This window comes from Neomonachus schauinslandi, chromosome 2, assembly GCF_002201575.2.
Source record: "Neomonachus schauinslandi chromosome 2, ASM220157v2, whole genome shotgun sequence".
NCBI lineage: Eukaryota > Metazoa > Chordata > Mammalia > Carnivora > Phocidae > Neomonachus > Neomonachus schauinslandi.
Window position 1 is genome coordinate 164854587 of NC_058404.1, and position 26086 is coordinate 164880672.

A 26086-nucleotide genomic window follows, 5' to 3' on the forward strand; every position below is an offset into this window, starting at 1 on the left:
ATATATATATATATATATATATATATATATATATATATATATATATACACACACACACACACACACACACACACACATACATGGGCATGTCTTTTCTAGTAACTCTCCAGTAAAATCAGAAGTTAAAGGAATTTAAAAGTTATAAAATAATATACTGGCCCAATGATGTCAATTATAAAATTTATTCTGAAATTACATATTTCATACCTCAATAAAATCCCCAATGCATTACAAATTATATTACAAACTATAACTTTTTTTGAAGCCTACTTTGTGCTGCACCCACCCTCTCACACGAGGAACTTAGCAATATCCTTGAAGCAAAGGTAATAAAGTTCTGACTTGACGTGATCCGTGTGCGCCTGAACCTAGGTGGCACACTGCAATCTGCAGTGAAAACACATACCTAGTTAAGCATGTCCTTGCTAAACTCCCCACTGAGACATAAGAGCATATATTATTCTTCAGCTGTGAGGAATGAACAAATACAGCAAGATCTGTGTTCGTGAGTAGCAGTACTATGCCTTATTTAGTACCAAAAAACAGTAAACGTGAAAGCCTGTAATGGCTTCAGCAGAATTTAGTGGTCTCTTGAATAGCCTAACTCTGCATTTTTGAAATACAGAAACAACAGTTTATTTCAAGCAAGTTGTTTTTCCCTAAACTGTGTTCCATGACTGTCTTCTACTTTATAAATACACTGTTCTGCAGTAAATACTTTTGGTTTTTGTTTCTGTAGAACTAAGCTAAGTGATTGTTATATTTCCATTTCCATCATTTAGATTAAGCCAAAAGAAACAGAGGTTTTTACATTTTTTAATATATGTACTTAATTTTTAAAATAAATGTATTTTGAATGTATATTCCTCCATGAGGCAGAAAAATGAAAAATATCTCCTATAAGCTGTGTGGTAATAATAACTTGCTATTTTAACCTCAAGATGCCATCTGCATTTCATAATGTAATTTCCCATTTCTGAAAGGACAGTGATGAAATGATCTGACCTTTACATATTCCTGTTTGATTTCTCTCTCGGTGTCAGTGGGAAAACTAAGAAGAGCTAAATATACCTGAGCCTTTTTTGTCTTCTCTACCCAGAAATGGGTTGTCTAATTAGCTTTCCTACTCTCCCCACCAAGAAACAGTTGGCATGCTTCCCCCCTTCTGCTGTTGACGCCTGCCCCCATTAGAGAATCCTGGAGTGGAGAGCAGTTCTTTCTTTCCACTGGCAGGAAATCTTGTGAATTGAAAAATAACAGATTTTAGATTTTCTGGGTCTTCATCTTGGACTCAAACAAAGAAATCACCCTTGTAAGCAAACCTGACAGGAAAAACGTTGTGTTGCCTGCCTGTCTTATGGCCCATGACAAGCATGCCAATGGAGGGAGAAACAAGAACCTGGGCTCTCACCAAACAACGCTCTCCTCCGGTGAGAGTCATTTTTTTAAGTCTCCAAACATGAGAAGATTAAGAGGTAAGGCTCTGTCCAGGGAAATAGAGTCTTCTACTTATGATGGCTCTACTTACGCTTTTTGACTTTAAGAGGGTGCAAAAGCGATAGGCATTCCATGGGAACCACACATGGAATCTTGAATGTGGCTGTTTTCCCGCGAGGGAAAGTACTCTCGTGAGGCTGCTCTCGCGAGGCTGGGCTGCAGCTGTGAGGGCAGCCGGGCTCCTAGTCAGCCAGGAGATCCGGAGGGAGCGTGGACAACCCCTAAGCTGAGTACCATCCCGTACCCAGACAACCATTCTCTTTCTCACTGTCCGTACAGTACTCAGTAAATTACATGAGATAGGCAACCCTGTTTTTTTTTTTTTTTAAGATTTTATTTATTTATTTGACAGAGAGAGACACAGTGAGAGAGGGAACACAAACAGAGGGAGAAGCAGGCTTCCCGCGGAGTGGGGAGCCCGACGCGGGGCTCGATCCCAGGACCCTGGGATCATGACCTGAGCCGAAGGCAGACGCTTAACGACGGAGCCACCCAGGCGCCCCAACCCTGTCTTATAAAATAGGTTTTGCGTTAGATGATTTTGCCCAACTGCAGGCTAATGCGAGAGTTCTGAGACGTGTAAGATACACTATGCTAAGCTACCATGTCCAGTAGTTTAGGGATATTACATACATTTTCGACTTACAATGGGTCTATCGGGAGGTAAATCCATCGTTAAGTCAAGAAAGATCTGTAATCCTGCAGAACTGGAGCAGGAACACCAACTACTCCCATGCTTGTGTTTATTTTGAGGCCTGAAATTGCAAACTTGATCCTTTTGAGTGGGATTCTGCCTGACCCTTCATGTAGAGAAGTAAAAGATCTGTCTTTAATAACACGATTCAGACTAGAGTGAAGTCTAAAACGGAAAGAATTGATGGTTGGATAAAATGAGAAGGGGGGTGTGATATTGTGATTTAGAATAAGAACTATATATTTGGTCTTTGCCCCCACCCCCACCCTATTTTCTGCCACAGAGCTCCTTGGATGGAGTTTGGAGAGCTTCCAGGTTGATGAACACATTGGAGGTGCTGGGACAATGGCATTCCTGGAAAGGACATGGAAGCCCCGCACCTTTTCCTCTTACAATAAACTGGTCATCTACTAAGTAAAATGTTTCTCTGAGTTCTCTCAGCCACTATAGCAAAAAGTACTCAAACTCAAGAAGGTCAAGGAAACCTTTGATTTAATGCCAGTCAGTCAGAAGTACAGAGAACAACCGGGGTTTGCGACTGCAATCTGACGCAGGGGACAGTCTTATAGGACAAAACCCTTAACCTGGAGAACCTGATGGTATCTCTGGGTAGATAGTGTCGGAATTGAGTCGAACTGTAGGACACCAAGCTAGTTCCCAGAGAATTGTTTGTTGTGTGTGTGGGGAATCACCCCCTGCTCCAATATACACACATTGGATTTGGGTCCCAGAACCCAAAAGAGGGGGTTAGAGGTATGGCTCTGAAGTCAAACAGTCCTGAGCTTTAAACACAACTCCACTCCTCCATCACAAATGTCCATGAACCTTCCCCTATTCCCAGTTTTCTATCCGTGAAAGAGGGCTATTAAATATTCCCATCTCGGGTGGCTCTTGTAAAAACTGATTTCAAATACCTATTCTAATACCCAATACATGGTATGTATTCCTTATATTGTACTCACTTTCTATTCTTAACATTAACGGTTGCCCTTTTTTTTTCTGGACTAAATACTGATGTAATGTATACACAGACTTGAATTGAATGCATTATATTTCAATTTAACTCAACATAATTTTATTCAGCCTGCCCTGTGCAGAAGGCACTTATCAGGCATTATCTTTAAGAAGCTCTCCTTACAGGAAACCCTTGGCATTTGGGGATTTAATATATCCTGCATCTCTTCTTCATTAACCACCCTGAAGGTTAGTGACATGGCAACTTTTTCTGAGATATAAGTTTGAGTAGTGTGCACTATAATGTCCATAGTTAGTTGTTCCAGAAAGAGCCACCGAATTAATGACATTCCAGCCAAGGGCCCTGTCTCTGCCTCTGAGTGTGTGGTTGTAATCCTCTTAACTATATATACTATAAAGGTAATAAAAATGTGGGGATTTTTGAAGATCTCACAATGGATTATTTGTAGGTATCAAGTAAAAATCTTACAAGTTCAAATTTCTCAATCGGGAAGGGTCTTAGAGAAATGCCCTTTCTTGTGTCACCCTCTTGCCTTTAGACAGAAGAGCCATATAAGCCAACTGGGACAGATATAATTATCTTTTCTTGTTCTGAGGCTTTCTAAGGATGGACACTTCCCAGATACTCTTCATAGCTCCTTCCAGCATCTTCTCACTCATTACAGTCAAGATGTTCTTCCTTATGTCCGATCTAAACTTTGCTTCTTTTTTCAAGTTGAGTTCTTTGAGGCAGCATCAAATCCATTTTCTCTTTCTATTTCCAGTAAGTACCTTACACAGCACTTTAAGTGACACCTTGCATGAAATAGTCCAATGTGATTTAAATAAGTGAATGGATTAAACATTTTCATAACCTAAAGATGTTAATCAAGCTACTCCTTAATCTTTACACAGTGTAACTCTGAGCTAAGTAATGTCAATTGCTAATGCATTTCATTGTAGGACACATTTTGCTAACTATTAATCATGTTTCCTAATCTTTGAAACCTATGTTTAAATGCCATTAGAAATAATGATGTTTTATGATCTAGCTGATTTAGTGACCTAACTACCACACATAGACCCTGAAGGCAAATCTTTAGATCTGGCATGCAAATCACAGACCTGGGTGCAAACCACAGCTCTATCACTTACTAGTTGTATAACCTTGGGCAAGTTACTTAATTTTTCTATGTCTCAGCTTCCTTACCCGTAAAGTAGAAATAATAATGATACATACGTCATATGGCTGCATTATGGATTAAATGGGTTAATAATTACAAAATATTTAGAATGGTACCTGCTTTGTAGAAGTGTTCAATAAGTATTAATTTTCATTATTAAGATGCAAGAATGATTTTCCAAGCCTTAAACTTCAAATGCTATTAATGAATTTCTCTCTTTCTGGGTACTCTTGGTAACTTATCTCTACATCTTCTTAGTTCTATTTTCCCTGCCTTGAATACCCATTACCTTCCTACCTAGATTACCTCATCTTGAACATCTCAGGTTGCATTTTCTCTGTGATGTCCTCAGTTGTGATCTCATCTTCAGGGCCCTTTTTTCAGTGCTACTTGTGGTCATTTATGACCTCGTGAGGACAGTTACCGTTTCTCAACTTACCTTCTCAGTGAGATTCTTGGCTGTTCCGTGAAGGGATAAAGTAAATCCTACAATTTTCAATAACCTTTGACAATTGTTAGCTCTTATGAAGCTCTTGGTAAGCAAAAGTGAGCTTATATGTGATGTTTTTATTTGATTATCTCAAACTTTAGTGTAAAAACTCTTACTAGGTTATCTCATCCACTGTACCTAATTCTATTGTTGATGTTGAAAAAAAGCACTGGTACACAGTAAGTGCCCAATAAAGAAGAAGCATCAGTTTAAAAATAACCAATATTTTCTCAGGCCAGGCAACACACTATCTCAGTTTGCCTTTAATGACCTAAGAAGAACGTACCTTTATCCCCATTTTAAAGATGAAAAAATTCAGGCTTTGAGTGTCATAGAATGATCACAAATCTTGGCTTTCCCAGGAGAATGCTGGTTTATACTTCCTGCCCCAGGTAATATTAATAGTGTTCCCTTTTATTCTCAAAAGTGCATGTTTAGACAATAAATTATATGATTACCCTAGAGTTAATGCCAAGGTAACAGACCCTGTAGGTGGAGGTCCATACTTAAAGAAGTCAACTCCAGATCCCTAATCCCTAGGCTAAGCCCATGGAAAACCATACATCCTACTTCTTACACATACCAGGGAGTAACACAAAATATGAAATTTAGAGAGGCATGGGAAGATCATACACAGATTGAAACTTTAAGTTTGAGAAGTCTTAGAGTGAGAACGAAGAGAAAGTGGACAAATTTTTTCCAATTCTTTCTCTCAGATCTCACAGAATAGTTTCACAATTAGAAGTACTATAAATTTCAACTGCATGAGGAAAATCCCAATATATAAACAAAAACATTATTACATTTGATAATGCATGATGTGAATTCGTGTTACTCCTGATGTCCTGGTATTAAAGAGTGAGAAATTCATGACAAGCTTTAGAGATAATGGTAAAATAATAAAAATACCAGCACTTAATATTTATATAGTAATTTACAATTTATACATCACATATATATAGCATGTATTTGTATATGATTTATCTCTCTTGATTCTCACAGCTCTCTGAAATAGGTAGAGCAGAAATTATTATTTCTATTTTACAGGGAACTGAGCATCAAAGGGCTTAAGTCATAAGATTTATGCTTGAGAGTATAAATTAGGATACAACATCATCCTGACATTTTAAAGTGATTTAAAATTTTTCAAATATAACTTGACAGAAGCACATTCAAGGGGAATGTACTTCAGGAGAAAAACCAAAATTATATATGCCAGATGGGGAGTGTCTGGACTTAAAAATTTGCCAGTATGCTGCCCACTAGGCACTGATTTTAACTATAAGATTCATTGTCTACAAAGTTACTAAAACTATAAGATATCATCTTATAATGAAAACCGTAAGATGTTATCATCACCTTGCCCATCAGTGTGGATGGTACACCCCCAGAGAATGGAGGTGAGTTTGTTGATTTTACATCTTGGTTACAAAATACTGGGCATTGCTGTCAGATCAAGCAAAATGCATTTTGAGTGCAGAGGATCAGTGTGGACAACACAAATGCTGTCTCAGCACACCTCAGCCACTTTTTCTAGCTGTTTCATATAGGCTCCCAAAGTCAGGAAACTGCTGATTCTGCAAAAAAGTCTGAAATAACTCCCGTTTCCTCTCTCTCTTTGTATCTTTTTCTAATCTTTGTCTCTTAAGCAAATGTGTTTTCTCACTCAACCATTTTCACACTCTGGAATATGTACAGGAAGTAAAAACTAACATTATTGTTGTTTCTCTTGGGGTTATTTGCAATTCAGCAGAATTAAAACTGAGGTTGTCCAGATCAATTGATAGAATTTTAAGCTGGTGCCCCCTACCTCCATGCCAACAGAATCCCTATTTTGACTCAAAAACAAACCGCCACTTAGTGAGACCAAACACTATTGGAAAAGAATAATAGCAATTGCTTTGTCTGAGTTTGGGTTCACCTATCTCTACCCATTTTGCAGAACCAAAGGTGCAAATCCTTTAAAATGTGGAAAAACTCCATGGTGACTATGCAAAAACATAGTTCATCAAGATATGCTCATGTTCTATGACAGTGATTTTGAATACGGTAGGGCAAGTGTCATGTGATATCTACCCTTGCACAATTGCAGAGCTCCTGGTTATGAAATCCCCTTCCAACTTCATGACAACACAGCTCATAGGGGCATCTCCCAAACTGGTGTTAGCATAGGTGTAGGAGAGATGTACCAATAACCCACCAAGGCCTGAATATGATTTTTCAGTTTTGTCAATACCTTCTGCTCTCCAAATCTTTCAACCTGTCTTCCTCCTCTAATTTCTAACTTCAAAACTTCTAAAAATCAGTTCTCATCACATTAAGCCAAAAGTTTTCAATTATATTGAATTCATAAATGGAATATATTCAGTTATGTTCCAATTAAGCTTTCTAGTGAATCTTCTCTGTCTCAACTCAGCAGTCAGTTTGAACTGGGACTTTGTTCTCTCAGTTGTTTCTTTAGGGTGTGCTGAAGCATGCGCACACGTGTGTGTGCGTGTGTTTGAGGGGTGGGCAGAGAGGTGGTGATATCATTGGAAAGAATCTTTTATCAACATTTAAGTTGTGGTAGTTGATTTAACATATTTAGTGATTATGATAAATTGTGTGGATCTAGAAGTTTCAGACAAAAGTTGACATTTGAAAAGAAACTTATGTAGCAGCAAGGACACAATTACGGCAAAAATGACTAGATAGGTAGCTGGTAGATTATAAACACATATATTAAACATATATATATTTCTGGATTAGACATATTTTTGACTTTATATTTTCAAATTTAATAAAGTTATTTGGTTATCTTTTAAAACCTAATTTATCTAGTTCAAGACCTCTCCACTTTGGCTGAGGAACCCCTTTTCATATGTTACCTGTTAAATTTGATTTTCCTTCTTTTTAAATGCCATTCACTTTATAGTCATCAATCAAATTGTTCTTTAGCAATTTCTTAAGTGTTTCCAGAAATATTGATAGTCCAGTGCCAGTATGGAAATGACATTTTGAAAAATGAAAATCAGTTATTTTTTAAAGCTGATGAAAAGTTACGTGGGTGCATACACGTGTGTGTGTGTGTGCATGCATGTTGATATTTGTCATGAAATAATTTTGTGTCTGTGAAACGGGCTGTGCCATGTGATAAACTTGTTTCTATAGAAACGGCTCCTGATTCATGATCAACATAAAACAAAATTAGAGATGAAGGCATAAGGTAGCCCTGGCAGAGAAACTATTAATTTCTGAATTAATAAATTTAAGTGCCATTATTACTAACACTTCTTTATAACCAGAAAAATTATTTTAAAATCCTAATAAGTGTTATTAAGTTCCTATAATATACTAGGAGCTACATAGAGAGCATAAAGAATATAATCCTGAACTTTCTGGAGCTTACATAGTACAGGCAGAAAAGACAAGGTCAATAAAAACCTTATATGGACTAAAAGATGATCATTGTGTTATATTGGGTCTTTTGCCTTTTTGGAGCCTTGATTTGTTTACATGCCCTATATACTCTTTCTCCAGCATAATTCTCTCTATTGTGGCTACAGAAAAGGCTCCATAGAAGAAAGATGACTTCCTGTGGGTTTTAAAGGAGATCTAGATGCATTTGTGTGGGAGAGGGATTGCAAGTGGTAGGAGGGAGAAATGATGGCCTCTGACATGAGAAATATTCTAGGCACAGGTAGGATTTCAACTAAATGTCATTGAAATGTCTCTATGGAAACCACAAAGCTGTTCCTCTTGACTAGAGAATTGTATATCATTCCCTTGAAAATAATAGATCAGAAGAAAAGAAAAAAAGAAAAAAAAATATCCCCATGAGTCACAGAGGGTTAGAGTAGGCAAGGAACCTGAGCTTTCAACAAATCTATTCCCCCGCTTTCAGGAAGGATCCCAAATAACCCTCTCATTCAAGCAGGATTCATTTCTAGCAACTTCCCTGATTAATCCATTCAGCAACAAGAGCAAGGCACCTAGCCTCTAACTTTCCTGTTGTGTCTGAAGCACCTTAACCCATACTCTTTTTCAGTGGAGGGAGGGATGGAATAGCTGATTGCTGTTAGCTACCTACGAACCCCCTTCTATTTGAGTCTAATTCTCTAGCTGTGTCTCTGCCTTCTTTCTCTACATTAAATAGTACAATATATGAATACAACTTTGCTTAAATAGCTATCTTCTTTCCAGAAGAACATTTGTGAGGGACAGAGCTCTGTTGAATTCTTGTTTAAAATCATCCCCACCAAGCCGTTCAGATGTTTCAGTTCTTCAGCAAAGCTCCTGGGGGTCACTTTTTAATTTCCTGGCAGCTAAACATTTCTCAGGGCATGCTGCCGGCCTCACTTGTGCTCTGTTATACCCAGTCTCATGTCATCACCGAATACACTTTTTGCAAGAACTCACAGTGCTTTCACATGACTTCACATGGAAACACAATGTTCCAGAAGGACTCTGAATCATTTTAGGGACGTGGTAGAGGAGAGAGCAGATGCTGTGTAAGTGAGTTCTCCACACATCTTTTTTTCCCACCTATTTGGTTTTATAAAGGCAACTAAAACAGTACAAAGATCACTTCCCTGGGGGAATTTGAGAAGTATGTTCTACATCCTATCAGGGTCTAGGTCCTCCCAGAGAAAGAACAATATTGCTGGGGATTAAAATTGACTGTGCTCTATTCTGTCTTTGGCCAGCACCCATTCTCCGCATCTCTACCCGGCTCATTTCAGCCACCACATTTATGTGTACACACCCGGGATTTCTCCCTATAGAATTTGCTTTATATGTGAACAGAATTAGAAGACTCACCAAAGAACTAGTCTTTTCCAGGATAGTTCCAATCTTCAATATTCTCCCTCCAAGGTCCTCATAAGTCCCTTATAATAACATGCTCTGACATTTTTTTTTAAATTCTGAAAACATATCCACTTCAGTGATGAACAAGATGGTTGGGGCTTCTTTTCCTGTGTTCCACCCGTGGGCAGATGGTGCCACATGTGCCTATCACTCAACATGGAACTTTGTAGGACATCCTAGGATCATTTCCTCTCCAAGCTCCATCATTTAACCAGTTATAAAATCCCTCTGATTTGCCTCTGTTTGATTATCTTTTCTTCTTTTTTACTTTACATTCCTAAGGCCACTCTTCTTCTACTTTAGGTATTTATTGTCTCTCATCTGGACTTTGAAACACCCTCTTAGCTTCTTAACTAGGAATACTGCCCCCAATTTTAGACTTCTCTGCTTCATCTTTCACATAACTTCCAGAATGATCTATCTGAAATGCAAAACATAGCACCTGTTAAAACCTTTAGCAGGTTTTCTGTATTTCAGGATTAGTATTCATTTCCTGAGCATACATATTCCAGCATCATTTCTTTCTGTGTGTGTTTGTGTCTTTTTAAAGCAAAAGTATAAAACATGTATAAGATTTCTGATAAATCAAGCAACTCAAAAGGGCATGTGAAGTACAGTAAGTATCCCTTCAGGTCATACCCCTAGTCCTAGTTCTATTTCCAAGGGACAACCATTCATTTCTTGTGTATTCTTCCAGAAATGGTCAGTGCATATACAAATATATATATATCATATATATATATATATGATATATATATATGATATATATATATAGACAGCCTTCTTTTTACACAAGTGAGTTCAATAACACTGTCCTACACCTTGCTTTTAGTATTGTCTTATATCATGACAATCTGCCCTGTGTTTTTTAAGTTCTCATAAGAGTGAATCACCTTTGGTTCCTGGAACACTCCATGTTATTTTCAGGCACACCTGCCAATGCTTATGCCCTTCTTTTTGCTTGGGAGTTTCTTCTTTTCATTTGCAGCCTATACATGGTACGAACTACTATTCCTCTTTAAGAATCATCTCAAGGATTAACCCTTCACCATGCCTTAGAAACCACTCTTCCGGGCTCCCATAGAATCCTGGACATACCTGTCTCTATCATAGTACCTTTAGCTAGTTAAAAGTGACTTTATGTGTACATTGTCTTGTATACTGTAAAATATCTGAAGGTATGTAGCATAGCTTAGTCATATTTCCTTCCCTAGTGCCCATTTCAAAGCATGATTAAAAACAAGAATTGTTCTGTAAGTATGTGTTGAACCAAAATACCCCCAAAACAGGATAAATATAAATGTTTCCAAATCTTCCAAAGGGGAAAAAATTTTCATTCCAGCAAATAAGATTTTAAATAATTTTTTTGAAAAGGCTATAAACTCTACAAGGACAAAGACCAGTAGAATAGTTGAATGAATGCTCTTGGGAAAATGCCCTTTAATCTTAAATATACAATATGATGACAAGTTTTACTGGGATTGAAAGAGGGGGAATATGTTAGGTACTTAATGGAGGGGTAGCAGAAAAAAAACTATTAGCAGAAAAACAATGAGGACTAATAAAGATTCTAAAATGAGGTAACTGGGCTCACAAAAGAAAACCCACACCTCTTCCATTCTTGTGGTCAGCCTTTTCTCCAAATCATAACCACTGAGAGGAATTAATTGTAAACCCTTTCTTGAACATCTCTGTTCAGTGCTGAGTAATAGGTTGTTATATGCCACAGACTATTAACTTCCTTCAATGGATAGTCAAAGGGTTTCATGAAATATACAATCTGCTGAAAACAAGCATTCTAAAATACAGAAACCTGGTCCTGGTATTATAAAAAAAATAGGATTCAGTACTCTGAAAAAGTTTGTGGAGAAACTCTGTACTAACATTTAATCACCTATAAGCATATATCCATTTATCTTCCTATTATCCTCAAGTATGGTAATGTCATTTGCATTATTAAAACTCAAGTCAGTTGGAAACACTTACTACCATTGTTTTTCTTTTGAAATGTTTTACCTTCCTTGGTAATCACAAGATTTCATTCAAGTGTGTTTTGAGAGTGCTACCAAGACTTTGGGGGCCTGCCAAAACAAAAAGCATCAAACACTTACAGAATTGATACCAAGTAATGTCCAGCTGAGATGAACACCTTAGCTTTAAGGTGCTCCCAGACCACTTGATGGAAAGATTTTAAATGGGTTAGGTAAATCCTTTGGGATACCCAGATCCTGGAAAGTAATGGTTTCCTACTGTTTCACATTAAGTGTTGAAGAATTTATTAGTTTGACAGCTGTGGAGAAATGATCCCAGTATAAATACAGTGGATAGAATCAGATAGAAACATTTCCAATTTGGTATTGGTTCCAATGTTCAATGTAATATAAATGAGGGATGAGTCAACTCTCATTTTGAAGACCGTTGATCCAACGTATCTTATTGCTGTCTGGGAATGTATTTAGAAAAAAATGGATGATAATGCCATGACCCATTAAAATGGTGATTCAAGAGGCCCTGGATCACACACAATCATTGCTGCATTGTTCCTAGGAGACCACCATAGTTTGCACTCAGTAGGAATTTAATAAATGCTTGCTGACTGACCTATCTAACAGGAGAATAAAATAGAATAAGATGGACACTAACAGGAGGACAAGATGGAGTGGAAGAATCTTGATTTTGGCAGAGTCCAAAATCTTTAAAGATTTGAGTTTATATCATAGAATATTTGAACTGAAAAGAGGTTTAGCAATAGTGTCATTTATCTTCATTTTACAGAGGAGAAACTTGAGGCCCAGAGAAGTCAAATGACTCACTCAAGGTCCCAAAGCTAAATACTGGGAATATTTTTTTACTTGTCTGGCAGATGGGAGCCAGATCCTGGAGTCAGTTTGCTTGGTTTCAAATTATGGCTGCCATTTATTAGCTCTGTAACTTCTGAGCATGCTATTTAATCTAACCTTAGTTTCTCCATCTATAATGCAGAATAATAATCTGATATCCTTAAATCTAGGATTAAATGAGCTAGTGTATAAAACACTTGATAAACATACCTCATACATAGGATTTGTTCAATAAATGTTACTATTTATTTTCATTGTATTATACATTTAATATCTAGTCTGGCCTTGTAATCCCAAGAACATGGGCTTTCAAATGTGAACTCAAACTTTAAAAAAAATCTGGATAGGCTTGCTTTGTTGTGGCTTAGGGTACAAAAAATCTTTTTGTTTTCTCCAAACAGAATGGCAAAGGGAAATTTTTCCTCTCTCGGCTTCTCAAGATGGTGTAATATTGTAACCCAGTACCTAAAAGTGAGACCTGGTTGATTACTCATATAAGAAAAAATATATATTTATATCTTTATTTAACTGCAGATATCTGTTCCTGCCTTTAAATGATACTGACCTATTTGCTCTATTTGCAAAGGAATTTTATTATAACCTCAGAGAATTTCCTGACATCAACAAGAGTATGTTTAGGCTATTTTACAAAGCTATTGCAAGATCCTCAGTGGGGGGAAAACAGTTTGCAATGTTCTCTATTCTGAAGCAGAAAAGTCATTGGTGTTCTGTAAAGCAGCAGGATAGTATTGTCGGAGTGACTGTGCTTGGAAATTTTCATAGCCATCTTTTCAGGTTGGTTGACTCATAAGTATTGACTCAGTAAGGAGGACCGCTTATTAGTGAAGTCAAGCCTCATCATCCAGGCTCTTGCCTTTGTCCTGTTGCTTATCATCAATTACTAAACTAATGTTCCCTTTGAGCATAGCTACCTGTTTATCTAGAAATTAACTTAAAACTTAATTTGGAGCCTTGAAATAATAACATTCTTAGAGAAATTTAAGAGACAAAAAGTTCATTTCTTCATAATGCAAAATCTTAGAATAATGTACTACAACCTTGCTGCTCAGAGTGCTGTCCACACACCAGCAACTGGCATCACTCAGGAGATGCAGAATGTAGACCCCATCCCAGATCTCTGATTCAAAATTTGCATTTTAACATTTTAAGATCTCAGCGTGATTCAAGGACACATTACAGACTGAGAAACACTGACTTAAAGAAATGGGCAGGGGGATTCTGAAAGTGGTTACTGTTTTGTGTCACCAAGACCAAGTAATTAGCCATAACTGCAGTATGTCCCAGAATCCTCTGGAATCAAATAGTAAAATAACAACAGCAACAACAGTGAAATTTAACAACAGTGGCTATTCGGTAAATTATATTTGTTTTTCTTTTAGGTATTATTTACACAATTGGCTCATTTTAGGCTTTTGTGGGGTTTCTGCTTTTTTTTTTTTTTTTTTTTTACTCTTTTCATTTTTCATTGCAGTGCGTAGAAGAGCATTCACTATGGCATCCACTCATGCATGAAGGAAGAAAGGAAACAATGAATGCATGGTAGTTATCTATTACTGGGAGTGGCTACTGGGGTTACGACTCAATAGATATAAAGTCTTCTGGGAGTGACCACTTGGACTGTTCATTGCTCTTTAGGTCGGGGACAGAGAGTTTTATGCTTGGGACTCCCACTTGATCATCAGAAGGCACCTCCTTAATAAGAAGACACAACTAGGGCGCCTGGGTGGCTCAGTTGGTTAAGCGGCTGCCTTCGGCTCAGGTCATGATCCTGGAGTCCCTGGATCGAGTCCTGCATCGGGCTCCCTGCTCGGCAGGGAGTCTGCTTCTCCCTCTGACCCTCCCCCCTCTCATGTGCTTGCTCTCTCTCATTCTCTCTCTCTCTCAAATAAATAAATAAAATCTTTAAAAAAAAAAAAAAAAGAAGACCCAACTAGTTGTTGGAATCTGAAATGCAAGAATTCAGCCACTTGTTTGCAGGTAGTTAATACCATGCTTCCCCAGTCTTCTGCTCAAAGAGAAGACCTGCTTACTACTATCTGTGTTTTACTCAGTTTATATTAACAGATGTTAGTGGTTACTTTCAGGTAATTTATGGGGGCTGTTGTCTTCTTTTTGCCCCAGCTGCCTTCTGTTCAGCTTTTGTCTAGAGAGAGAGACAGTAGATAAATAGCTTGGCAGGAACTAAGGGAAGGTTTGAAGGGCTTAATATAGCAATAAAGGGAAATCATGGTAGCTTTTTAAAGATAACTGTTGAGAAAATAACAGGATATAATCACTATCACCTGCATAATATATTCCATAATGCCAGAGGAAAAATCCTTCCTAATTTAATCAATAATATTAATTCCTAAAAAGAAATGCCTTGCTCCTAAGTATAGTTTTTTCTGCATCAGAATTATTCCTCAGAGGAATATTGCTCAGAATTCACTGCTCAGAATCAACAATTCTTGATTATATAGGTTCTTGACTATAAAAGCTCTCTTTCATTTTCTTAATTTGGGAAAAACATTCTATATCCTGAAGAACATGAATCAGAAAATACTCGATGTTATGTGATGTTATGTTAGTCTTTAAAACAGATATGCTATAAAACAATGTGGAATTATATTTTACTTAGGGTAGCATAAGAAAAGAACAAAAATTAACAGAGCCTAGTTCTCAAACCGATTAATGTAATATACAATTATCATGACATTTTTCCCAGCCGTAGAATGGGTGGGTAATAATGGTAATGAATAAAAATATAAAAATGAACAGTGTTATAGTAGTGGATTTTAGTAGGAATTTTCTTTAGAATTATTTTTTATTATATTCCTTGCCCATTCTTATTTTTTTCAATTTTGGTAAAAATTTCCTCTTAAATAACCTCAAAATTTACTGCCTATCAGGGTACTGAAACATGCTTAATATAAAAATCAGTGAGTCTTATTTCCCATTGATATTTCAGCCCTATTTATATTATCTGAAATTCAAAGCATATTGTAGACAATGCTCTTAACTAGGGCTAACTACTGAGGTTGTGTTATAGCCCTCGATCTTGAAATTCCTCTTTGTTTCCATTTTTCTTGGACTTATTTCCAATCTATTTATCTCAATGCTTTGTCATAGGTGAGAAAGATAAAACAGACCTTGGATCTCATTGGTAACTCTTATTAAAACAAGGAACAGTAAGTAAATCAAAGTTTATTATTTTTCACTGTTTAGTGGTTCTATTTTCCCATCATGTTTCTAACACCACTGTGGAAAGGTAATTGGTATTTTAGTACAATACATTTTTCAAAAGCTTATCTGTTGGGGGAATATTTTTTAAAAATCAAGCGCATATATCCATGGTGCAGTAAGTAAACAGGCTGTATTATTCCATCATTAGGAGCCCTTTACAGTGGTACTGCAATTAAATTCAATCCTTTTTGTCTGGGCTATGTATGAATTCAGTTCAACAACTGGTTACACAGAGCTTTTTTGTTGTTATGGTGGTTGTTTTGGTTAAGAGCAACTTCCCTATTCAATTCGGTTTCTCATTGTAACTCAGAAGTTGTTTGTAAATATAGTCAACAGAATTATGCATTTTTAAAAATTCTGAAAAGCATCGTACCCTATACAGAAAATGGACACTGGCAAACCACTTTGACTTTTGAGCTGTCTGAATCTTCTCCCATTTTATAAATGATCTTTGTGGGTACTTACAAGATGCCATAATAAATGACTGAAAAGGAAAATATTATCATCATTTATCTATATGATACAGACTACTTTTTAATTCATTATCTAATTTGTCCAGTTGCAATGACATGGAGGAGGTATTATTTGTGTATGTGCACATGTTGTTACATTCCCCAGTGTTTGTAAGTAGTGGGTTTCGGGTTGCTTTGTGGTAGTGAGATGTATATGAACAGAATATTATAAATAAGTCAGTCTTTTGAAAATCCTTCTCAAGTCAGAAAATATTCACTGTACATTCATTTTTTTAAAAAAATTATTTTTCTTTTCCCAATACAACCATCAGTGACATTATTTTAAATAAGCTACTTAAAGCAAGGAAAGTTACAGCTATAAAATATATAAATTTAATCTACTTTTTCTTCTAATCCTATTCAATAGATTATAAACATATTTATTTTTTTCCCTGACATAACCGAAAAAAAGAAAGAATTCTTAAACCTTAGCGTGTTAAAATAAAACAGCACTTTAGTAAGGAACTGAAATGAAATGACAATTCAGTAACCTTTACAGCTATAGAGTGACAAAATCCCAGACGGTTTTAGTCTTTAAATTATTCGGGCTGTCTAAATTTCTGCTGCCACAATATTTTTTTTCGCAAATGGAACAAAAATGGCATTTTGCTCACGTATCTAGCTGTTCCCTGGGTGGTTGGTTCTAGAAAAGCAACAGGCTTTTCCCCTGCCTTACAAGAAGCAACAGTTAGAAACTCTAACAACTAGAAAACTGCTACCCCACAGTGGTTGGAAACAGCCAATAGAGAAGATGACAGCTGCTGTGTAACAGCTTCAGAAAGGGAGAAGGAAAAAAGGAAATAAAAGAATGTTAACCTTTTGAAAGGATTGCCTTATGTTACTACCGCACCCCACCCCCTCCGCCGTCCCTTTACTTATCAGGCTTTTCTGCCATGCTTGGGTTTCTAGAGTAAAGCAAAGCAATAACTCCGACCCATTCTATTTCAACTTAAATTTGCAAGACAAATTCATCAACCCCCACATGGGAACAATACAAGCCTCCCCAGAAGCGGACTTGAGCACTTTCGTATTAGCCAGCATGAACTGTTGTCTCAGCCTGTTGCTCCCGCCACAAGGTGTGTTAGAGCCTGGAAAGAAGGAGGGCACGCTCTGAAACCGTGTCTGTGTGCTCGGGCGCCTGGTGGCGGGACCTGGGCTGGCTCTCGGGTTCAGCGACCACTCCGGGTTAGGCGGCTACGGACCACGGTCCGGGGACCCTAGTGCAGGCCGCCCGGCCGCCGGCAGATGGTGCCCTCCGCATCGGAACACCAAAGGAAACCCTGCTAAAATATCGCTCAGACTCCGCCCCACCCGATCCTCCGGCGCCACAGTCACCGTCCTTCCCCAAATAGTGCCGAGCACGTTTCCTCTGGAACACTGCAGTAGCCTGTGTGTGTGTTGAAAATACAAACCAGGGGCAACAGGGGCGGGGTGTGTTAGTGTGGGGAACACTCGGAATGGGACTCCCGGGGCCGGGGCGAAGTGACCGCCAATGAAACGCAGAGGGCGAGGGGACCCGTCCATTTCACATCTGCGTAAGCCCGGCCGCGGGCCCGTCGGGAGGCCACTCACCATGTTCACTTCGGAGACCATGTCTATGCTGGCGACATCGATCCGCATCCCTACGTCCACAGGGGGCCCTGCGGGAAGGTGGGACACATTATGGACATATCCTTAGAGTGGCGACAGGATGGCGAGAGCCAGGGGGCTTCCCTGCGCTTACTACATTTTGAATGGGCTCCCTCCATCCCCCACTCCCCCTTGCAAGGGACAGCCTAGGAAAACAGGTGTGGGCACACGCGTGATGCAGTGACTATGCAGAGGGTGTGTCGGGCGGGGGGAAGGTCGGCTCTGCCTGGGGTTTCATCCACCTGCGACTGAGGGTCCGGTGTGTGTGTGTGTGTGTGTGTGTGTGTGTGTGTCCAGGGCGTAGGGCGTAGCGCACACTTGCGGAAATGACATGCTTTTTTTTTTTTTTTTTTTTGACATTTATCTTTGACAGGAAAGGAGACCTAGATATGTATGGGTTACAGGTTGAAAAAAGATGAAGCATTACCTCCAAAGTCCGGCCGCAAGCGAATGTCATATCCTTTGAGCAATCTGTCCACTGTCTCTTTCACGTATGACATGTTGCTGGGCTCATTGGCGCTGAGGGGAAGAAGTAGGGACCGTATTCAAAATGAACACAAACTGCGAGCAGACATAAATATAGACAAGCACACCTTACCCCCAAATAACAAGCTACATGATCCAGCAAGCATGTAAAAAGAAAAACACCAAGAAAAAAGACGTTCAACAACTGCAGCTCACCTGTGTGCACAACAGACCATGGCAATCATCACAGGGAAAGAGAGAAGCCCCAAACTCTCTCGATTTTGTACTGTCCACATTACTAACTCTGATTAAAGAATTGTCTTTCCTGCGAAGATTCAAGGAATGCAACTTAGTCGGCGGCAGGGCAGTAATTCCCGAAAGGACCTGCGCATGCGCAGAGGGTGCTCACTACCAAAAGACACCTTGTGCCTTGCAAACAATATTCCTAGTGGAACAGGCAACAGATTTCATTCCCTTTAAAGTTCCTGTTTGTAGTGTTCCACGTCCTCCGAGTAGTCGGAGATATCCTGCTCTTTCCTTGCTCGGGATCCTGTATGCATTTGCATACTGAGATTTCTTTGGGCATTAGAGGTTGCTATGTTCATTTCCTCTCTGTCCTCAACCTTTTTTTTTTACTCAACTCCCAGGGATCTGGCTAAGGCTGCCTGTGATTGGCATCCTTCGTTGGCAGTCACGGTGGTCCTAGAACTGAGAGTGTGGAGGCGGGGCGGTTCTCTGGTCTCCAGGGTGTGCCTGTGTTCGTGTGATGGGGGGATGGGGGTGGGGGTAGTGAATGGAGAGGGAGAGCCAGAGAAGAAGGGAAGGGGCAGAGGACATTCAGCACGTATTTGAGGACTCCAAGAATCAGGTCCCCTTAGGAAGCATCCTAGGACATCTGCCTTAGTGTAGTCCTTCTCTGTAGGAGGGGGAGGAAGAGAGGCGAGCCAACTTTTTCACTCGCTCCCCCACTTTTCTTCCCTCCCCCTCTCTTGTCTCTCCAGGCACGAGATTTAAGGGAAACAAGCGATGAGGCAGCATCTCTGGGCAGGCAACCCTTTTTCTAGTGCCATCTGCCGCAAGTCCCACTTTTTTCTAGGTTCTTGTAAGGAAAACCTCTTTCTTAAAATTGCCCATGTATTAACTCGCATTAGTAGCCCGGAGCAGACCCGTGAAACACCCAGAGGGTCTTATCTCTGTTCGCAAATAGGTTGGGGTTCTGTAGGAGCAGGAGTTGTTTAAATTATATTAAATTCAATCAGTGCAATTCAGTAAATGTCATTGAGCACATGTTAGGCGGGAGGCTCTGGCTAGGAGTTTGTTCATTTGTTTAATGGTATATATTAAATATTTACTATGTTCTAAACGTTCTGGAACTTAGAGACGATTTAAAGAGGGTTCCCGACATAGAGAAATTCACAGGCTCCCCGTCAGGAAGACGGACACAAATATAAGGAAGTTCAGTATGCTCTAGATAGTTTATATAGTGACCGGAAGCCTGTTAATACTACAAAGAGAGGTAGATAATGGTGTCCAGACAAGGAGAAAGCTTTCTGTAAGAGCGGGGAGGGCAGAGTATGCCAGAAGGAGGGAACAGCCTGTGCCAAGTCTTGGAGACTTGAAAGGCTATGGTCTACTTGGATAGCTGAACCCAGAAATAGCTGATCCGAATATAAAAGGGGAGAGGTAGGGATAGTGGTGATGAGGATGCCAAGAGAAGCTGAGGCCAGACCATAGGGAAAGTTACATCCTTTACTATGCCAATTTACGCTTCTAGAAATCACTGGAAGTTTTAAGTAGGGATAGTCAGGGTCAGATGGCAGTTTCAGACACAATGTTCTGGTAGAATTATCATGATCAGAATAATTAGAGTTTATCACTTGCTGACTATTTGCTGGTTATCGTGCACATTATATAGAAAATCTTATTTAAGCCTTCATAATAATCAAAATGTGGTAGACATTATTATTATTATTCTCTTTTTATAGATAGTGATACTGAGAACAAATCAGGGTAATGTAACTGGTTCAATATCAAACAGCTAATAAGTCATGGAATGGACATTCCAACCCAGAATCCATGAACCTGACTACTCTATGCTATGAAGTATGGACCCCAAAAGGAGAAACCAGAGACAGGGAAAACAATGAAAAGGGAGAAGGGTTATTACAATGCCCCAGGCAAAAGGAACTAAAGTCAGATAGTGTTTAGCATGGAGAGGAGGTGATAGACCAGTGCAAGTTTTCAGAAGTATAATGGAGACATCAAATAGCTGGAAAGGTCAGCACGTGAAGACTTTTGGAAGGTAACCAAAGAATTGTACAAACATTTACACATGTGTAGATCTTGACATTCTACATATATTAACTTTATTTTCTCATTTGAGCCTCATAACAACCTTAAACACTGAGGCTATTTTTTTCTGGGGACAATGATAACTCTTAGTCAGGTTTCTTAATTTTCTGAAAAATGTGTCAAGTCTACCTCTTTTTATTAATTCATATGGATTTGCTTTTAATGAGTAAAAGAAAAGATTTACTTATGCTTCACGTCCTTGCTGAAGCATAGAACCTCTCTATGTGGCACAACTCTGCAAATGTTGCATTGTAGAAAACAAAATTTGCGGAAGTTTACTTCCTTCATTTGTTCATTCATTTATTTCTCAAATACTTATTGAACATTTGGTAGGTGACAGCCACTATGCTAAAACCTGGTGACCCAACAATGAAAAAGATAGCATACAGAGTCCCTTTCCACATGAAATTTGTCAACTGACCCATCTTTGGGAAGTTGCAAATAGTAGCCTTGCTAGCCAGATTCAATTCATAAAAGAAGTATTTAGTTAGGTATTCACTGCTTGTTCAACTTATGTAGCTTTCATTGGGATATATGTTTTCCAGTTGGTCATAAGCCCCCCAAATTCTTTTTGAATAACAACCAGGATTGTATTTATTAGTGTCTATAAAAGAGCCAAGATTTTATCCTAGAATTGAGAAAAACTGTGAGTGATTTCAAGTTCTTGAATCCTAATGTTTGGTATGCTGCAATTTGGATCAATTTCACTAAATTTGGCTTTTAAATTATGCTTCCTTTTACGTAGAAGGACACTACAAGAAGTCATTAGATATTTATAATATCGTCTAATACTGGGATGCTATTGAGGACGGAGCCCCCTGTATCACTCACTATCTTATGTATGAGGACCTGTGGGGGAAAAATTTTCCCAGACCCTAGTCTGGGAAAGGCGGTTGGAATCCTCAAATTCATTAATTTCCTTATTTGCTTTGGCTACTGGGAATCTCAGAGTTGTAGGGACAGTTCAGCTTTAATCATTATGTAAGGTCTTAATGACCTGCATTTTGTTATGTTACATTTCTCCCTGCTGCTCTCGAATCCTAAATTTAATTTTCCTTTGTCACACTTTACTAACTTACAAACAGATATGTTGCACTGAATATATATAGTGTGTAAGCTGTCTTGAATAATTTTTAGAACTAATTGGGAAATAAATTCAAAATAATAAAAAACAATAAGTAAATAATTGAAACATCCTAAAAATCATCAAACCTAGACACACTGTGTTTTGTTTTTTTTTATGGCTTCAAAACATCAACAGTTACTACCTCTGTGAAGTTGCTTGTTTCTTTTCCAAACTAATCCTCTTAATTAAGACCTTCCCCCTTCAAGATTCAACTCAATTTCCATTTTTTTTTTTAATTAAAGCTGTCCCTGAAAGCCAGTGTATACTTAATCATCCATACTCTTATTATGTTCTACTGATAACTCCTAGGGGGATTCTAAAAACGATCATGCATTCAGCAAATTTAACTGTGAATCTGTGAACGGATTATTATGAAGTATTTACCAAAAAAGAAAAATTTCCTACGAGTAACTAAGAGAGAAAGAAAAAAGGACAAGGTGACACTCTAAATGAGGAACTGCAAATTAAAACAATGATATACGATTTCAGACCTATTAGATATGCAGAACTTAAGAATGCCAAATATTGGTTAGAAACTCTGATGTACTTTCAGAATTTATTCATTTCATAACTGGTCAAAGAGTACAAACTTTCATTTATAATATGATATATTTTTTATCAAATCATTTCAAATCAACTAACCTTGAATTTTGGTTAGGTAGCCACACTATTACTACTTTTTAAATATTTATATGTCCTTTGTTATGCTTTCACCCCTTTTTTAATAGATTAAGTCCTGTATTTATTTATTAAAATTATAAAATCTTATATAACTTTGATATTACAGTAAGTCTACCAGTAGCTTAAGTAGTACTTTTATCTGTACTTATGGAAATAGCCTCACTTTATTTTTTGCATATGAATTTATTCCCTAAGTGTTTATTATTTTCTTAGAAAAGAAATGTCTTGTGTTTCAGGCTATATTAATAGTCAGTTATTTAACAAATTTTTAGCTAATATAAAAATGTCTTTTTCTTTTTTAAAAAAAAGTTTATTTATTTATTTTAGAGAGAGAGAGAGTACAGGTGTGAGCAAGCAGGAGGAGGAGCAGAGGGGAAGGGAAAGAGAATCTGAAGCAGACTCTGCACTGAGAACAGAGCCCCACATAGGTGTGGGCTCGATCCCACGACCACAAGATCATGACCTGAGCCAAAACCAAGAGTTGGATGCTTAACCCACTGAGCCACCCAGGCACCCCTAAAAAAATGTCTTTTTGATTTTGTGTTTTTCAGTTTTTCTTGTTCAAATATTATAACATGGACTTTTAAAAAAAATTTATTATTATTTTATTATTATGTTAATCACCATATATTACATCATTAGTTTTTGATGTAGTGTTCCATGACTCATTGTTTGTGTATAACACCCAGTGCTCCATGCAGAACGTGCCCTCTTTAATACCCATCACCAGGCTAACCCATTCCCACCCCCCTCCCCTCTAGAACCCTCAGTTTGTTTCTCAGAGTCCATAGTCTCTCATGGTTAGTCTCGCCCTCTGATTTCCACCCCCCCTTCATTCTTCCCTTCCTGCTATCTTCATGTTAAGAAGATAACATGGACTTTTGAGGACAAAAATTAGGTCCTTTAATAGATCCAAGTACATTTCTACCTCTTTTTACTCTTATTTAATTAAACTTAATGCTATAACAATTTTATAAATTATCTTAAATAAATAAACAAATTCACTTTCTATTCTTTCCCTGTATTATACTTGTTTTGAGTTTCTTCTGAAATTACTATTTCCAGTATTTCTACTATTTCCAGTGTTTGGAGTGATTATAAGAATATTCTTTTCTTGTTTTAAGGAGAATTCTACACAAATAAATGATTTCATGTTTTTTGTCTTGTTTAAATTCCAATTAGTTAACATACAGTGTAATATTAGTTTCAGGTGTGCAATTTACTGATTCAACACTTACATACAACAACATACACTCTATCTTATTAATAGAGACATTCCAAGTTGTTGACTATATTAGTAAGAATATTTAACATTTTTATAGGCTTATTATTTACCACTTTTAAACGCTTGACATATTCAGTGCTTACAATACCTTCTGAGGTGGTGATACTATAATTAGTTCTGTTTTACAGATGAAGTAACTGTGACGCAAAAAGTTTATCAATTTATCGAAAGTTACAAAATGAAATGATAGAGACAGATTTTAAATTCAGGTGGGTCTAACGACAGTCTATACTCTTTACCAGTACACTATTAATTATGAAAAAAATGTTGCCGCCATAAAACACTTTTTAAAGCTCTACTGAGATAATTATATGGTTTTGCAAATTCTTCTATGTAATTACATGCATTTAGAGTTTATCCTATGTTATGAGTGACTTGCGTTTTTAGAACAAGCCAGAATTAGAGATTTTTTCTTGAAACGTAACAGACCTATGCTCCCCAAGCGGAATCTTATAAAGGGTCACTCTGAAAACTGGAAGTGCATGTAGTGTTGTGACCTGTGGCTGACCAGTGTGATGCTCTGGGTACACACAAAATCAAAGAGAATGACTATTAAGGTTACCAGTGAGTTATTGCTTTAAACCATCATTTAAAAGTGTTGCCACTCATCACTTTGTTAATGTGTAGAGATTTCACTGTTATTCTTTTAGTAGAAACTATTTATACTTTTCATTTCACTTGTTTCATGGGCTAAATTTTTAGTACCTGAGATTAGCTAAATAACAAAAGTGTTACAAATACCCAGGTGATTATCCAGGTGAACACTTTTCTCTCTAAACATATAGCCCTGGGGCTTATTCATTTATTTACTCAAAAATATTTTTAGAGCTATGCAACAATAAAAGATTGTTCATCTTTTACTTATCAGGGTAAACATATCCAAATAACCAGTGTATAATGCAAAAAAAAAAAATACTAGAAATGAGAAAAGAATATTCCATCATATTGTTAAAAAATGAAATTCAACTCAATAAATTTGAAGATCTAATTGGTTTTATTAAGCCATTCATAAATCAGGGAACATCCCACCTAACAAGTAGAAAGGAGCTCCAGAAGTTGTACAAAATGAGTTTTTTATAGGAAGGAGGATGTGTGGGGCTTTTATTAGCAAAGGAATAGAAAAGATTGCTTCAGGCAAGGTCATCTTCCCTTGGGGACCTAGAGGGGGTTTTATGAGGTGGATTACCTCAGCTTCCTTTGGGGTTGAAAAAGGCCCCTGTGACAGTTTACCTACCTCCGTGGTGTTGACCTACCAGCTAAGACTACATTTCTGGGGGAGGTTGGAACTACAGTTAGGTTAGGTATTAAGCCCTGGTTTGGTGACTCCATTTTGGCCTGTGGTTTTCTTTTTAACAAAACCTTGGAGTGTCAGGCAAGACACCGCAAAAAGTTGATACTTTCTGCTAGACTTTCAATTCATGGAATTAAGAAGTTGGGAGGAGTTGGGGCAGGTGACAAACACAAAGGTTTTGACTCATGCAGTTGATAGTGATAAAGGAAATGGTAGTATTTCAGGGAGAATGGGGCATAGATTGTGTTTACAGTGGTGAGAGTACTAGAGGGATTCTAGGGGGAGAAGAAGGGAGAGCAGGACAAGGAGAGGGAGATGTTCCAACTTTTAGCTAACCCGGAACCAGACTAGATGAAGAAATAAGATTTGGTTGGAAAATAAAACTGGTTTTTTCTCTGCCCTATATTAAATACATATTCACTATTACTCAATGGAGATCAAAACACTACTAACTTATCATTTTTATTTTGTTGTCAATAAAACTCTTCCAATTATTTTAAGAGGGTTTTGAAAGAAAATTTGGAAAACCTAGACATTTGGACTGGTCACTGAAATGATATAGTGACAAAGTAATTCATTAATTTCAAAATTACTGTAATAATTTTCTGAGTAAAGAAATCAAATTTATAAAACCATCTTCCCTCTTAAAGATAGAACCTAAATCATCTCACATTTTAAGTAAAAAAAAAACAACAAACATGTTCTTCAGTCATAAGTGACTTCTATTATATATTAACACTGAATAAATATGGGGTAAAATATTTGGAAGTTGCAGGCCTCCTGGAATCAGAAATGAATTAACCATAGGCATGGAAAGGTTCTAATTTAGGTTTAAGAAATGAAATACTGTAATACGGACCCTCATACATAAATATAGACAGATAATCTTGGGGCACCTGGGTGGCTCAGCCGTTAAGCTTCTGCTTTCGGCTCAGGGCTCCCTGCTCAGAGGGGAGCCTGCTTCTCCCTCTCCCACTCCCCCTGCTTGTGTTCCC

General features: G+C 37.8%; 1 protein-coding gene across 2 annotated transcripts in view; it reads right to left on the reverse strand.

The window, feature by feature from the left end:
* The window catches only part of GABRB1 (gamma-aminobutyric acid type A receptor subunit beta1), a 386438-nt gene extending 367562 nt beyond the window's left edge, over positions 1-18876 (reverse strand). Inside the window, exons 1-3 of one of the 2 annotated variants that reach the window (XM_021701656.1) lie at positions 18573-18876; positions 18319-18410; positions 17835-17902 (exon numbers count right to left, since the gene is read on the reverse strand). In XM_021701656.1, coding sequence (XP_021557331.1) covers positions 17835-17902; positions 18319-18410; positions 18573-18652 — 240 coding nt within the window. In that variant the 5' untranslated portion in view covers positions 18653-18876. The remainder of the gene's footprint in view (positions 1-17834; positions 17903-18318; positions 18411-18572) is intronic. The other variant, XM_021701657.1, reaches the window with a different exon arrangement.
* Between the last annotated feature and the right edge of the window lie 7210 nt (positions 18877-26086).